Source organism: Notolepis coatsorum, assembly GCF_963971535.1.
Source record: "Notolepis coatsorum genome assembly, chromosome: 2".
Classification (NCBI taxonomy): Eukaryota; Metazoa; Chordata; class Actinopteri; order Aulopiformes; family Paralepididae; genus Notolepis; species Notolepis coatsorum.
Window position 1 is genome coordinate 85,312,947 of NC_140166.1, and position 13,960 is coordinate 85,326,906.

Below are 13,960 nucleotides of genomic sequence, written 5' to 3' on the forward strand. Positions count from 1 at the left end.
CAGGGTCCCCCATTTTCAATTCATCATATTTCATATCTAAATCATATAATATCTCATTGCTAAATATATGCAATATATAATCTAATAATCTAAATCTAATATATAATATAAAAATGCTAAATGCATGGGTATTTTATTTGTCTTTATTGTTAGCTTGCAAACTCAAATACTGTCTTGGTAAGCCTCATAATGAATTGTTTGGGGTAAAAAAAGAAAAACATCGTGATGTGTATCGCCGAAAGGTCAGAAAATATCGTGATATCATATTTAGGCCATATCGCCCAGCCCTACTTCAGCGGTCTGTTGTGTAACTGAGAAGCATAACCGGCGACATGGGTAGGATGCAAACCACCGTGACGTGTCGGTCAACGGAGAACGCCATTAGACACTGGCTTGGCACCTCTTCCCAGAGCACACAGAGGAGGTTCCCTGCCGTGTTGCTACTGGATGGTCCCACATGATTCACTAATGAAGCTCATTTGCTGTAAGTAGGCTGGTGAAGCCTCACACTGACTTAACGGGTAATAGAAGAGGATAACCGAGGCTTTCCTCTCATCGCGGCAGGATCCCTGCTGTTCTCCTTCTCCTCCTAATGGACCTGATTGAATCTCTGTTCATATGCCGCCTATTCTCTTGACTAGATCGGATTACAGGGCAGGAAATTAACATGAGCCAAATGCTGCAAAATTGTCTGCGGCTGGTAAGTTCGTCGACTCGGCGACCGACCGCGAATACGTCGCTGTGTGTTTTATCGTCAACCGTTTTGATTGAACTGGAAACGTTGAAGAAGAAGAAAACAAAACGACGAATTCCTTCCATTTTTGAATAAATTAATTCTGATGGGAGTTTTTTTTGAGTAATGGGGAATCGCTGGGCAGCAGTATGCTGGTGTTGGTTTATAAGGACATGGGGTGCTCGGGGCAGGGGGGGTGGTTATGCTGGTGTTGGTTTATAAGGGCAGACGGGGTGGTTATGCTGGTGTTGGTTTATAAGGGCAGGCGGGGTGGTTATGCTGGTGTTGGTTTATAAGGGCAGGCGGGGTGGTTATGCTGGTGTTGGTTTATAAGGGCAGGCGGGGTGGTTATGCTGGTGTTGGTTTATAAGGGCAGGCGGGGTGGTTATGCTGGTGTTGGTTTATAAGGGCAGGGGGGGTGGTTATGCTGGTGTTGGTTTATAAGGGCAGGCGGGGTGGTTATGCTGGTGTTGGTTTATAAGGGCAGGCGCAGTGGTTATGCTGGGCAGCAGTGTGCTGGTGTTGGTTTATAAGCAGGGGAGGAAACTAACTTTTTGGCTTACCAGCCAACTGGCCAGTATCTGATTTTTTTTACCAGCCAAACAGATTTTTTACCAGACAAAAAAAATCGCTAATTGTGATAATTACTTCTTTGTATGTCAAGCCGCGTCAATGTTGTGTATGCATCTGGGTAGGCACACTGTGCCTTTAAGACAGCACAGTGGTCTTACGACAGTTCTGTGAAGTACCGTCAAGTGTTGTGGTAACGTCAGTTGGGTTGGTGTGCTGTTGTGCACAGTGCACTGGTTGAGCTAGCCCCTTTCGTGACTGCGATGTGCAAGCCAGGGGCTTTTGAGCATGAAATAAAATGTCTAACCTTACGTCGTAGTCCGGTGCTTTTTTGGAAACATTATAGTCATAACAGATACACCTAGCTGGCTGCTTTGAGCACACAGGGCTAACGTTAGCTAGCAAGCAGCTATAGCTAAAACGCTAACTAGAAGCTAACCACTGACTGTATACAGTTCCAGTAGACTAACATTACACCTCTGTGATTTAAATGTGTCCTTAGTAACTTATACTCGAGGGTTGTACTAGGGTTGGATGCAGTTCCCCGTTGGTCAGTCTGTCTGTTTTCCATCTTCTGCTGTGTTTAACGTTATCTGTTTGCGAGTGCTCCTGATGGCTAGCCTAGTACCACGGGACTTTTATTATTATATGTCCGCGGGTTGGCCAGTACTGCGCAAACGTTTATTAAACATTATATGTCCGCGGGTGGTCTTGTGCAGTGCTCTCGTGGCACTGTCAACTAAAGCGAACACTCAGAAGACGCGCACCGTTTGCCAGTGCAGAGATTGCAGAATGTTTTATTTTTTTGTATACTCGCCAGCAGGGGAGGAAACTAACTTTTTGGCTTACCAGCCAACTGGCGGGTATCTGATTTTTTTTACCAGCCAAACGTAAAAAAATACTAGCATTTGGCCAGTAAAGTGGCCTAATTTCCTCCCCTGTTTATAAGGGCAGGCGGGGTGGTTATGCTGAGCAGCACTGTGTGCTGGTGTTGGTTTATAAGGGCAGGGGGTGCTGGCCACTGCTGGGGCCAGGGGGTGGGTGGTTATGCTGGGCAGCAGTGTGCTGGGGTTGGTTTATAAGGGCAGGGTGGGTGGTTATGCTGGGCAGCAGTGTGTTGGTTTACAGGGACATGGGGTGCTGGGGCCAGGGGGTGGGTGGTTATTAGGGGTGGGAATCGCCAGAGACCTCACGATACGATACTATCGCGAGACTTGCGTCACGATACGATAGTATCGCGATACTAAATATATCGCGATACACTGAGTATTGTGATTTACATTTTTTTTATTTTAATTAATGAATAAATATCGATACTACATATCGATTTTTTCCCCCCACCCCTAGTGGTTATGCTGGGCAGCAGTGTGCTGGTTTACAGGGACATGGGGTGCTGAGGCCAGGGGGTGGGTGGTTATGCTGGGCAGCAGTGTGCTGGGGTTTGTTACACGGGCATGGGGTGGTGGAGGGTGGGGTGGGGGGGGTGTTGTGTATATGCTGTGTCAGCAGCGATGGGGCAGGATTATGGCCATCCAGCCAGCGGCATAGACCCACATGTGTCAGCAGTCTGATGTCTGCGTCCGAACCCTCCAGTCTCCACCCTCGCTCCCTCAGATGCCTCTCCCCGCGAGCCGCTGACCTCAGAGGGGCTCCATTGTGAAACCCGGTCGACACCATTGTGCTACATTCAGATCCACTGACCTGTAGCCAGAGCGACGGGACCCAGTCCTGCCTCCAAGAGACACATTCAGATCCACTGACCTGTAGCCAGAGCGACGGGACCCAGTCCTGCCTCCAAGAGACACATTCAGATCCACTGACCTGGAGCGACGGGACCCAGTTCTGTCCCAGAGACTCATTCAGATCCACTGAACTGTAGCCAGAGCGTCGGGACCCAGTCCTGCCTCCGAGAGACACATTCAGATCCACTGAACTGGAGCGTCGGGACCCAGTCCTGCCTCCCAGAGACTCATTCAGATCCACTGAACTGTAGCGACGGGACCCAGTCCTGTCCCAGAGACTCATTCAGATCCACTGACCTGTAGCCAGAGCGACGGGACCCAGTTCTGTCCCAGAGACACATTCAGATCCACTGAACTATAGCCAGAGTGACTGGACCCAGTTCTGTCCCCGAGAGACGCATTCAGATCCACTGAACTGTAGTGTAGCCAGAGAGCGACGGGACCCAGTCCTGCCTCCGAGAGACGCATCCCAGAGAGACTCATTCAGATCCACTGAACTGTAGCCAGAGTGACGGGACCCAGTTCTGTCCCAGAGACACATTCAGATCCACTGACCTGTAGCCAGAGTGACGGGACCCAGTCCTGTCCCAGAGACTCATTCAGATCCACTGACCTGTAGCCAGAGTGACGGGACCCAGTCCTGTCCCAGAGACTCATTCAGATCCACTGACCTGTAGCCAGAGTGACGGGACCCAGTTCTGTCCCAGAGACACATTCAGATCCACTGACCTGTAGCCAGAGTGACGGGACCCAGTCCTGTCCCAGAGACTCATTCAGATCCACTGACCTGTAGCCAGAGCGACGGGACCCAGTTCTGTCCCCGAGAGACTCATTCAGATCCACTGAACTGTAGTGTAGCCAGAGAGCGACGGGACCCAGTCCTGCCTCCGAGAGACGCATCCCAGAGAGACTCATTCAGATCCACTGAACTGTAGCCAGAGTGACGGGACCCAGTTCTGTCCCAGAGACACATTCAGATCCACTGAACTGGAGCGACGGGACCCAGTTCTGTCCCAGAGACACATTCAGATCCACTGAACTGGAGCGACGGGACCCAGTTCTGTCCCAGAGACACATTCAGATCCACTGAACTGGAGCCAGAGCGACGCGACCCATTCTGTCCCAGAGACACATTCAGATCCACTGAACTGGAGCCAGAGCGACGCGACCCAGTTCTGTCCCAGAGAGCCTCGCATCTTTATTCCACATCAGTCGAGGACGTGTGCGCTCTCCCCAGGGTTTAAACTGGCATTTTTTTAGTAGTAGGGTTGCAACGATTAGTCGACATAATCGGCGACGTCGATCATAAAAACTCGTCGACGCCGAATTTTTGCGTTGATGCGTTGCAACCCCAGTTATCCCATTAGTTCCCCCAAACTTACCGTCGGTCTGTTATGTTAAGCTAAGAAGTCTGCTAAGAGCCCGGAAAAGGAGCCGCGCCCACAGGAAGCAGAGATGGAGGGTGTGACAGAAATAATTGTTAGATTAGTCGACTAATCGGAAAAAAATATTCGACAGATTAGTCGACTACCAAAATAATCGTTAGTTGCAGCCCTAGTTAGTAGAAAGATAACTCTTAAGAGTAGGGATTGGCATCGATTTTTTTAATATTCAAATGGTTGTTAAATTATTATTATTTTTTTTAAATTAGTTTATGCGAATATCATTTTATCTATAAAAATATATATTTCCCCTACACTATTGAGAGGGGGCCCTTTAACTGTTACACCGCTGAACGGCGTGCTGGGTACAGCTCACTAGCTAGGCAGGTAGCATAAATGTCTGATAACAGCTGCGGGAACAGAATAGAAAGATGAAGAAAGATACACGGCAGCAACTAGGGGTGGAACGGTTCACAAAATCCACGGTTCGGTTCGTATCACGGTTTTGGCGTCACGGTTTTCGGTTCGGTTAGAGCAGGGGTCAGCAACCTTTAGTATCAAAAGAGCCACTTTTCCCCGTCCCACAAAATAAAATGCTCAGGGAGCCGCACAACCTATTTACCCTTAAAATGAAGATAACACAGTGTATAACGTTTTATATATCCCCAAGCATACCCCACATTTAGCATAAAATGCCTGACAATTGCATACCCAAAGTAATTTGCGATTTATTATACTTTATACTTATAGCACACAGTTTGTTGCATTAATGGGATTATAAAGCAACAAAAAGAAAAATCTTGACTTTTTAATTGCTGTTTTTACCTGTTATAACAAAGGAAAACCTCAAACTCTTATGAAGAGGAGAAAAAATACTGGCTGTGTAGACCTATTTTTTAATAAAACACAGAAGAGGAGACAAAACACTGGTGTCTGTAGACCGACTTTGAAATAAAACCCTGAACTATTCAGGTATATTTGAGTCCTTCCCTTATTTGTGGAACATTTATCAAATAAAAAGTAGTCCACTTTGAAAAAAGACTACCATGTGTAGTCCTACTTTTAAATAAAACACAAAAGGAGAAAAAACACTGACATCTGTAGACCTACTTTGAAATAAAACCCTGAACTATGCAGCTCTATTAGAGTCCTTCCCTTATTTGTGGAAAATCTATAAAATTAAAAGTAAATTTTTCGTTGTTCGCAAATTTCGCACCACATATCAGGCATACAGGCAAGCCTTTTGTTGACTAAATATCTTAGTTGATGAAATATTTTTTCATTTCAGTGTCACAGTATGACACATTTTTTTTTGGGGGGCCAGGGAGCTGCAGCTGATTGGCTAAAGAGCCGCATGCGGCCTCGAGGCCGCAGGTTGCCGACCCCTGGGTTAGAGCTAGGAGAGATTTTGGTACAGCAAGAGGAGAGGGATTGCTGATTTTAAACATGCTTCTCATTTATTTGGTAAAAAAGAAAAAAAGGGGCAAGGTTCCAAAAAAAGTTTACAGCAGTTTGCCTTAAATAATGTACACAAAGACCGAACTGACTGAAAAATATAGGCAACATTTTGTATTAACTTGGTGCAAACAAACAAAATAATTAAACGGTAACCTTTCTATTTTTGTGGCCACATTATAGACAAAGGCCATCAACATAAAGTATGCATATGCTCAACCAGCACTAGACTTTCTTATCAAAAAGGAAAAGTGACTTATTTAAAATAAATAAATCATGTGTACTAAATATATATTTACTTTTTAATTCCATGAAACATTATGAAGTATTCTCTTATGCAGCTTTTCACTGCATGGCTCCCCATTGCTGCACGTATCCGCTTCAAGGCCCTCGACCTAGCATACCGTGCGGCAAAGGGAACCGCTCCCGCCTACCTCCGGTCAATGGTCTCTAACTACACACCCTCAAGACCCCTACGCTCTGCATCTTCTGGCCGCCTCAGACCTACTCCTATCCGAGCTCCGGGAGGGTCATCAAAGAGAAGCCGCCTATTCTCAGTCCTTGCCCCACAATGGTGGAATGAACTACCCACCCCAGTTAGGACAGCCGAAACACGTCCAATCTTTCGCCGTCGACTAAAGACTCACTTCTTCAACCATTATCTGAAAAAAAATAAAAATAATAAATATATATATATATCTAACCCTAACTAACCTTACTGTCATGCACTTGTCCTAATAAACTTAAACTAACCTACACTGTAGCACTCAACACTTTGATGAAAATTGTTGCTCAGCTGATAGAGTTGTGCCCTTCCTGATGACTTGTCGTACAGAACTTGTAAGTCGCTTTGGATAAAAGCATCAGCTAAATGACTAAATGTAAAATATAAATGGTACCTACTAGGGGTGTAACGGTACACAAAAACCAAGGTACGGTTCGTACCTCGGTTTTGAAGTCAAAGGTTCGGTACGGGTTTCCGGTACAGGGCCTAACAAATAATGGTTTGGTTCCGGTTGCCGACCGACCCTGCCGATTTAGGTGCGACCCAATTTATTATGAGTAAAAAAAAATTACTTAAAGTTTCATACGAATCTTAGTCAAACCTTTAGTATTATGGATATTAAACATGTTGGCAGAGTACATGCATCCATGTTGTTGTTGTGAACATTTTAATTAAATAAAGAAATTCCCTATCCATAGTCGCCGTGGGAAAAAATAAAATAAATTCCCTACCTACCCATGGCCTTAACTGACAACCAACAGGAACCAAACAATATTTTCTTTTATGCCCAGTGGGGGAAAGTTTGGCTTTCCATGTTCCACTCAGGGGTGATGTAGTGTGCAGTAACTAATTGTACTTGTAGGGCTGTCAACGAATATTCTATATTGAAATTAATAATCGACTTGTAAAAATAAATAATTATAATAATTATATTAGATTGTGAAAATAACACCCCCGGTGGGCGGTCGTTAGTGTTTAACATACCGTTTTGTACACAGCCGTTAGGTACGGTACACACTGAAACGGTTCGGTACGGATACGTGTACCTTTACACCCCTAATGGTTAGGGATGCCCCGATCGATCGGCCACCGATCGTTATCGGCCGATACTCAGTATAAATATGCAATCTGTGAATTCCGATAATTAGTCATATTCGCCGATAGCGGAAACCGATCAAGCGAAGCTCTCACTCGCTGTCTGTCTCAGACACACACAACCTGCAAACTGCCGCTGCTCCTCCTCCCTAGCCCCGCCCGCCCCCGTGTAGAGTTTGTAAACAAAGAGGTGCGGCTCCTCTGCTCGAGTCTGTAGTGCACTGCATTCGACCTGCGCTAACGTTAGCTACCTAGCTATCGTTACTGTTTAAACAAAATTACCCAGTCAACTATTCACGTTTAGTAGGCATTGTCTAACGGTATTTAGCCGGCTAGCTACCGATAGCTCCTGATATCAACAAATGATCCAGAAAGTCTAGTAGTTCATGTTCATACCTCAGTTAGCTTGCGTTAGCTGACGTTCGTTTACTGTTCAAAACGAAATGTCCCATTGAACTAAAGTTCTGTCTTAACGTCATCTAGCCGGCTAGCAGTAGCTACAGATAGCTCTTGATATCAATGTCTTATAACATTGATTTAATGCGTATTCGAGCTGAGGGCTTGCTGAATGTGAAATGACCAAAGCACTTAACGTTACCAATGGGGTCCCGCTTCAGCGCCGGAGAATCCTTTTGAGCTGGGCTACTAGAGTACACACAGACAGTGGAGCTGTTTGCAGATAGTGAGCATTTTGACTTGTTGCGTGGTGGCGATGTCTCGCAGTCGCAGATAATACAAGTACAAGTCTAATTATATAATATATATATTTTATAAAAAAAAGAAAAAAACTTTATATAAAATAATTTTTAATTTCTTTTTAATCAAAAACAATCAGTATCGGATCGGTATCGGCCGATATGGATCACGACGATCGGTGATCGGTATCGGTGGCAAAAAACGTGATCGGGGCATCCCTACTAATGGTACCTAATCGACTCGACTCGCTTTTGCTTTTTGAACGTCTTAGTAGCCGTATTTGAAGTGACGTCACACGAGGAAGTAAATAGTCAACACACAGTAACACGGCGTTGGAACCTGGAGAAGCCCTGATGATGTAATATAAACCAACAGCCAATAAATGTGAAGTTATCTTTGAACCTCTGTTGTCAAGCCTCGTCAATATACACCCCCCCCCCCCCTTCCCCACTAATGGAACTGGTGTCGTGAAATGAGTGTTTCCATGGTTAGCTCACGGCTGATGCTAGTTATCTTAGCTTGCGGCTAACGTTAGGTAGCTTAGCTCGCGCCTAACTTAGTTACTGCCTCTCTGCATCCCAATAACCGAACAATACACGCATGCCCCGAACCGTGGAGGTTGTACCGAACGGTGTACGGTTCGAATGCGTACCGTTCCACCCCTAGTAGCAACGTTTTGTACATTTGCCATGTTGTTTCACTAAGCTCACCCATTTCAAGCGTCAGTGATGTAATGTTCAGAATGAATGCTTTGTTCCCGGAAATACGATAGCCTGGTCCGTTAGCCGTTAGCAATGACTGCAGCCAGCTAGCTTGCTTGTTGGATTATCTCCTGTTCGCTATTAAGTAAAAACAACCATACGCTAATGTGGAAGTGTGATTTTTGATTAGTATTCGAATAGTTCCCAGTGTGTGCCCATCCTGTAGTTAAGAGGTTTGAGAGTGGTATACCAGCTCTGTTTAGGAACATTAATGAAGAGGAGAGAGGGTAAGAGATATGTGACTCAGTAGGAAGCCACCTGACCTAACCCTGGGTACTGAGACCCACTACTGATGTCATAGTTGATGGGCCCCTGCTCTCATCAGACCGCTGACTAAGCTAGACATCCTTTCTCAGTTTAATTCTCCTGTGGTCCGATATCTTCTAACCTAAAATTATTTGATGTCTGATGTGATGCATTGCAGAGATGGCTTTACAAACGTAAGATTCTTATTCCTTGCCCGATTCTTAGTTTGATTGTAGTTTGTAATCCTCTTCATTATAGTGTAATCTTGTTCAGCCACACACATCAAACCTGTCAACTTTGTCTTGTGTGGAGTCAGAGATTACTTCTACTACTGTAGTAGAGTAGGACAATGTTAATGTATCAGTGTGACAATGAAAAAAAGAAAACCGGCATATTTACCTGCAAGCCTGGTTAAGATGGACCTGGCTGGTGCCAGTGGGAATTTATGTTTGTTAATACTATATTAAGTGTCTTAACCAGTGGAACTCGACTCATGCTCTACAGCGTCTCACCTTCTTTGCAGCGCTGTTGCAATAATGTTTGTGGGCTAGGCAGCTACCAAAATACCACCCCGGCTGGACTTTGGCCTCCCACGATCATGAAAACAAGATAATCCGACATAAAACTATTATTGTGCTGCATGGCCACGTTGCTGTCATTTTGTCTTGTGTTGTAAATGCAGCGCACCCTTTTTTCACAGCGGCGCACACTCTCAAAGTAACCCCATGTGTGCTTTGCTGCTAGACTTATGGCATGTTTCCACTGTAAGAACTCGCCGGTTCCAAAATAGTTTCCATGGTAACATGGGGTTAAATGTAGCAGCTCGGGGGGGGTGCTCCAGGAATGCTCCAGAACCACTCGGGTAGATTTAACAGTGTTCCCCGTGTGACTGGTCAAACATATCTGAGTCATGCATGAGCTCACACATTCTGGAGATTATCTTTTCCATGTTCTGCTGTGATGAAATGTTCCTTTATTGATCTCCTTGGGGGAAATTCAGGATACAGTGGAGGAACTGGGCTGGTTAGCTCATGTTAGCTAGCTTGATGTCAACCTCCTTTAGGTTTAACCTCTTAAGCCCGAGCCATATCTTCAGAAAATGTGCCTAGAAATACATAAGTAAATGGTCCAGTGTTTTGCTTCACAGCAAGTTGTGTTGTGATTGCTTGGATACAATGCTGGTTAGCTAACATTGGCTAGCTAGCTTGATGCAAAGCTCCTTGTTCCGGCAAAGTTTGCCAATTAGGTGATTTGTAGGCAGACTGAATGAACACAGATGAACAGGATGGAGCATCAAATGTCGTCCCTTTCCTCATGTCCAAGATGGTTATTCTAACATAACGGATGCCTTTCTATTATTGCATTACTGCATCATCATAATCCTTATGGTTATTATTATTATTCTAACCCTAACTCTCTAATCAACATGAACTATATTCAATACATAGTTCAAAATGTATTATTTTCTTTACGTATTTGACGATCAAACTAAAGAAAGTCAGTGATACATTTTCTTTTTAATTCAGGCATTTTCAAATTCTATTTTTTTTAAAGCATTGGAATGAATTTCAGGCATTTCAGGGCTCTAGACGGCAAGCAGATTGGTCGCATATGCAACCTTTTTCTTTTTTTTGGAGGCACAAGTTCATATTTGACTTGGCCGCCGTGACATCGAATGCTTAATTAAAACAAAGATGAAGTCATGTAATCTATAATAAGATTATATTTTGACTTATTGCACTGGTGTTGCTGATCTTCCTATTAGCTGAGCATGCCAGGCATGTAACTACAGCCTGTAATGACGTTCCGTGCCTCTGACTGGAGTGGTCGACTGGTAACTTTGCACAGTCCTAAAAAACAACAGAAGTTATCCTCGGTGGAGGAAACGGTGGAGGATCAGAGCTGAAACGGCTAATTCACTGTGAAGACCATCGCCTACTCGACCCATTGGAGCGATCACGTGCCAAAATGAAGCGGCCATTAATCGGTTTACAGCTGATGCTTTTAAAAGGCAAAACGAGGGAGGGGAGGCAAAGGGGAGTAACGAGGGAGTCTCAGCCGCTGAACGCACCATAATGGAGGGAGAGCAGGCCGTCCTGGCACACGTGACTCTGTTACTGCGGTCTCATCCCCCCTCGACTCATTGAGTCATTCTCCCGACCCGTAGATGAGAATATTTGCTCAATGGAGGAGAATGAAACGGCCATCCGGTTGACATACCGTCTCTCTCTCTCTCGTGTGTCTGTCTCTCTCTCTCTCTCTAGCTCTAGCTCGCTCTCTCTAGCTCACTCTTTCTCTCACACACAGACCCAAAACGTTCCCTTTACCCGAGCCGTGGAATGCTTGGCCTTGAAACCCGAGCTTTGAAACCCTGTGTGTGTGTTAGGGCTGAGCCCAAACGTTCGGACCTTTGTTCATTACATTGGCATTCGAATTCTAAATCAACATTCAAATTTTCTTTTTAAAATTGTTTATCATAAATCAAACGTATTTGTTTTATGATGTTTGTTATATATTTTTTGTATGTGTATTCATTCGGTTTAAACCAATGGGGTTTTTCTTCACAGTTGCAGATAAAGATTAGGCTACACTAATATAGTATTAAAAACTGATTGAGTTATATTCATTAAAGAAAGTTGATTTAATAAAAAAAAAAGACTTAATCAGATTAATCACTTTATTCAAATTGAGGATTTAGTTTGAGGATATTTATTTAAAAAAATATATATTTAAAAAATAAAATTATATATATTTTTTAATTAAGAAGGTTCGAACGTCCGTTTGAAAACCCTGACGAAGTTCGAATCCCAAAAACAGGCTTCGTGCACAGCCTTAGGGTGCGGATCCACCTGCCTCATATTTCTTGGCGCAAGCGTCTTTTTTCAATGTATCCCAATGGGGAGGGAGCGCCTATAAGGAAATGCGCTGCAGTCGGCTTCTTTTTTCACCGCCTTTCAGCTTTTTTGTGCGGCCGCACACAAGCGTTTTTAAGTTGAAACTTTCTGAACTTTACAGAGCGATGCGCATATTCAGACAAAGGCTCGCGCTGCAGCGCTCCACCCCCAGTACTACCGGCGCACTGCCAGCGTTTTTGTGAGATAGGTGGACGCATGCCCTTAGTGTGTGGAGCACCGCCCTGAGCCCCGCCTCCGAGCTATTTGTGTGTGTGGAGCCCCACCCTGAGCCCCGCCTCCTGTGTGTGTGTGTGGAGCACCGCCCTGAGCCCCGCCTCCTCTCTGTGTGTGTGTGTGTGTGTATGGAGCCCTGCCTCCTCTGTGTGTGTGTGGAGCACTGCCCTGAGCCCCGCCTCCTCTCTGTGTGTGTGTGTGTGTGTATGGAGCCCTGCCTCCTCTGTGTGTGTGTGTGGAGCACTGCCCTGAGCCCCGCCTCCTCTGTGTGTGTATGGAGCCCCGCCTCCTCTCTCTGTGTGTGTGTGGAGCCCCGCCTCCGAGCTCTGTGTGTGGGGAGCCCCGCCTCCGACTGAGAGCAGACAAGAGGACAGAAGCAGCTAAAATGAGTAGTCTGGTTAAAATACTTGGTGACATTCTTACATAAACAAACATACTTGGTGACATTCTTACATAAACAAACACATGTAAACACAATGGGCAACATCGAGGTCAGCTAAAAATGGCAGAGATCATGTCCATATATCGTACGATGAGGAGATAATCTAATGACAGGCCTATCCCTGAGGACGGGTCCATTTATTCACTCGGATGTTACTGCATCTTCCTGTAACAGACCGGGAGCCATCTGCTGTCCTCTACAAGAACATCCTGCAATGCCTGCTGCACATTGATTGGCCTTTTTTGTGTGCGTTTGGGTGATCTATAATTGTGCTTCTTCCTCCTCTCCCTCTCTGTCCAGGTGTGATTTACCTGAAGAACATGGTGACCCAACACTGGAGCGAGGGAGACGCCTCAGGAACACCCGAGACGCCCGTCAATAACATACCAGAGGAGGACCGGCAGTTCATCAGAGACAATATAGTTGAGGCCATCATCCACTCCCCCGAACGCATCAGGTAACCTGCCGCGCCCCACCAGGGGAGGGGGGGGAGAAGGGAGGCGAGCCTGGCTGCCCCACCAGGGGAGGGGGGTGAGAAGGGAGGGCGAGCCTGCCCCACCAGGGGAGGGGTGGGAGAAGGGAGGCGAGCCTGCCCCACCAGGGGAGGAAGGGGGGGTGAGAAGGGAGGCAAGCCTGGGGGGGTGGTGTGAGAAAGTCTTGTACTCACTCTTCTATGTTGTGTTTACATCTCTGTTACGGCCCTCGATTTTAAACGCTCTTTTTCTTTTATACTTTTCAGGGTCCAGCTGACGACATGTATCCACCACATGATCAAGCACGACTATCCCGGAAAGTGGACGACCATCGTGGACAAGATAGGCTTCTATCTGCAGTCTGACAACAGTGCCGGGTGGCTGGGCATCCTGCTCTGCCTCTATCAGCTGGTGAAGAACTACGAGTGAGTGGGGAGTAGGCATGGGCCGGTTCCACGGTTTACGCGCTTTCAAAACGTTGCAGTGTCAAAACCACTCAAATTACGTTCGGTATACGTTACGTTTCGAATCATGAACTTCGGAAAATGCCTGTCAACTGGAATAGCTGGGATTTACCATGGCTAGCTAGTTAGCTGTTAGTTATCTGAAAATAATGCTCAATACACGGGGTAATTAACGTGAGCTAATGTTAGCCCTTCGACGAGTGGTTTGCGTGTCTAGCCTAGCTAACGTTAGCTACATATCTAGCCAGGGACCGAAACTAAAGCCCGC

At 45.6% G+C, this 13,960-nt stretch overlaps 1 protein-coding gene across 1 annotated transcript in view; it reads left to right on the plus strand.

Moving 5' to 3' along the window:
• Positions 1-13,960, plus strand: part of ipo7 (importin 7) — a 108,339-nt gene that overhangs the window by 59,627 nt on the left and 34,752 nt on the right. The window contains exons 3-4 of the mRNA XM_084308865.1: positions 13,056-13,212; positions 13,495-13,653. Coding sequence (XP_084164991.1) covers positions 13,056-13,212; positions 13,495-13,653 — 316 coding nt within the window. The remainder of the gene's footprint in view (positions 1-13,055; positions 13,213-13,494; positions 13,654-13,960) is intronic.